This window comes from Propithecus coquereli, unplaced genomic scaffold (genome assembly GCF_000956105.1).
Source record: "Propithecus coquereli isolate 6110/MARCELLA unplaced genomic scaffold, Pcoq_1.0 Scaffold574, whole genome shotgun sequence".
Classification (NCBI taxonomy): domain Eukaryota; kingdom Metazoa; phylum Chordata; class Mammalia; order Primates; family Indriidae; genus Propithecus; species Propithecus coquereli.
Window position 1 is genome coordinate 1420945 of NW_012151663.1, and position 742 is coordinate 1421686.

Consider the following 742-nt stretch of genomic DNA (forward strand, 5'->3'; position numbering starts at 1 on the left):
ATACTTTGATGCAGTTTTAGCACACAGAATGAGACGGCAGAGGATTGTATTGTAAAAAAATTTTGTGAATAAATAATTTTCTGGTTGTTCTCATACTGATTCCAGAAAATATATTACTAAGAAGGCATATTAAAGCGTTGATTACTTGATTTTTCTCCTTTCTTCACTAAGTACCACTTTTTCCCTCTGTAACAGCTTGGCATTCCTAAATGATTATTATAGTTGATTATATCCACAGAGTGAAAAATGGTCTTTTTTTTCCTATTTTTAATAATCTATGGGCAATATATTTCCTAGTATTTAGTATTGCAGATTTTTCTTTGGTGAACAAACCGTAGCCGTTCCAGTCTTGAGTTATTAATATGAGATAACAAATAATTTTAAATGCAGTCTAACTAGTGCTTTCTTTTCCAGACCTTTCTTCTAGGGAAAGACCTGAAATGTTTATAATTATTTGTTTGCATTAAAATGAATTATGCTTTTTTTTTAATAAAGGGTGTATCGTGGAGTACAGTCCGGTACATGATTGGAGAAGTACAGTATGGAGGCAGAGTGACAGATGACTTTGATAAACGTCTACTTAATTGCTTTGCTAGAGTAAGTCAATCTAGAGAAAATAGAGCATTCAGACACATTTCATTGGGTTTTCCAGTATTTTTTGTTTGTAGCAGGTGTGCCAAACTTGGGGGGAAGTATAAAGCAGAGCTGCTGCAAAGAACTAGCAACACATACACACACACAC

At 33.6% G+C, this 742-nt stretch overlaps 1 protein-coding gene across 1 annotated transcript in view; it reads left to right on the forward strand.

The window, feature by feature from the left end:
* Positions 1-742, forward strand: part of DNAH8 (dynein, axonemal, heavy chain 8) — a 375229-nt gene that overhangs the window by 334214 nt on the left and 40273 nt on the right. Inside the window, 1 exon segment of the mRNA XM_012658131.1 lies at positions 496-597. Coding sequence (XP_012513585.1) covers positions 496-597 — 102 coding nt within the window.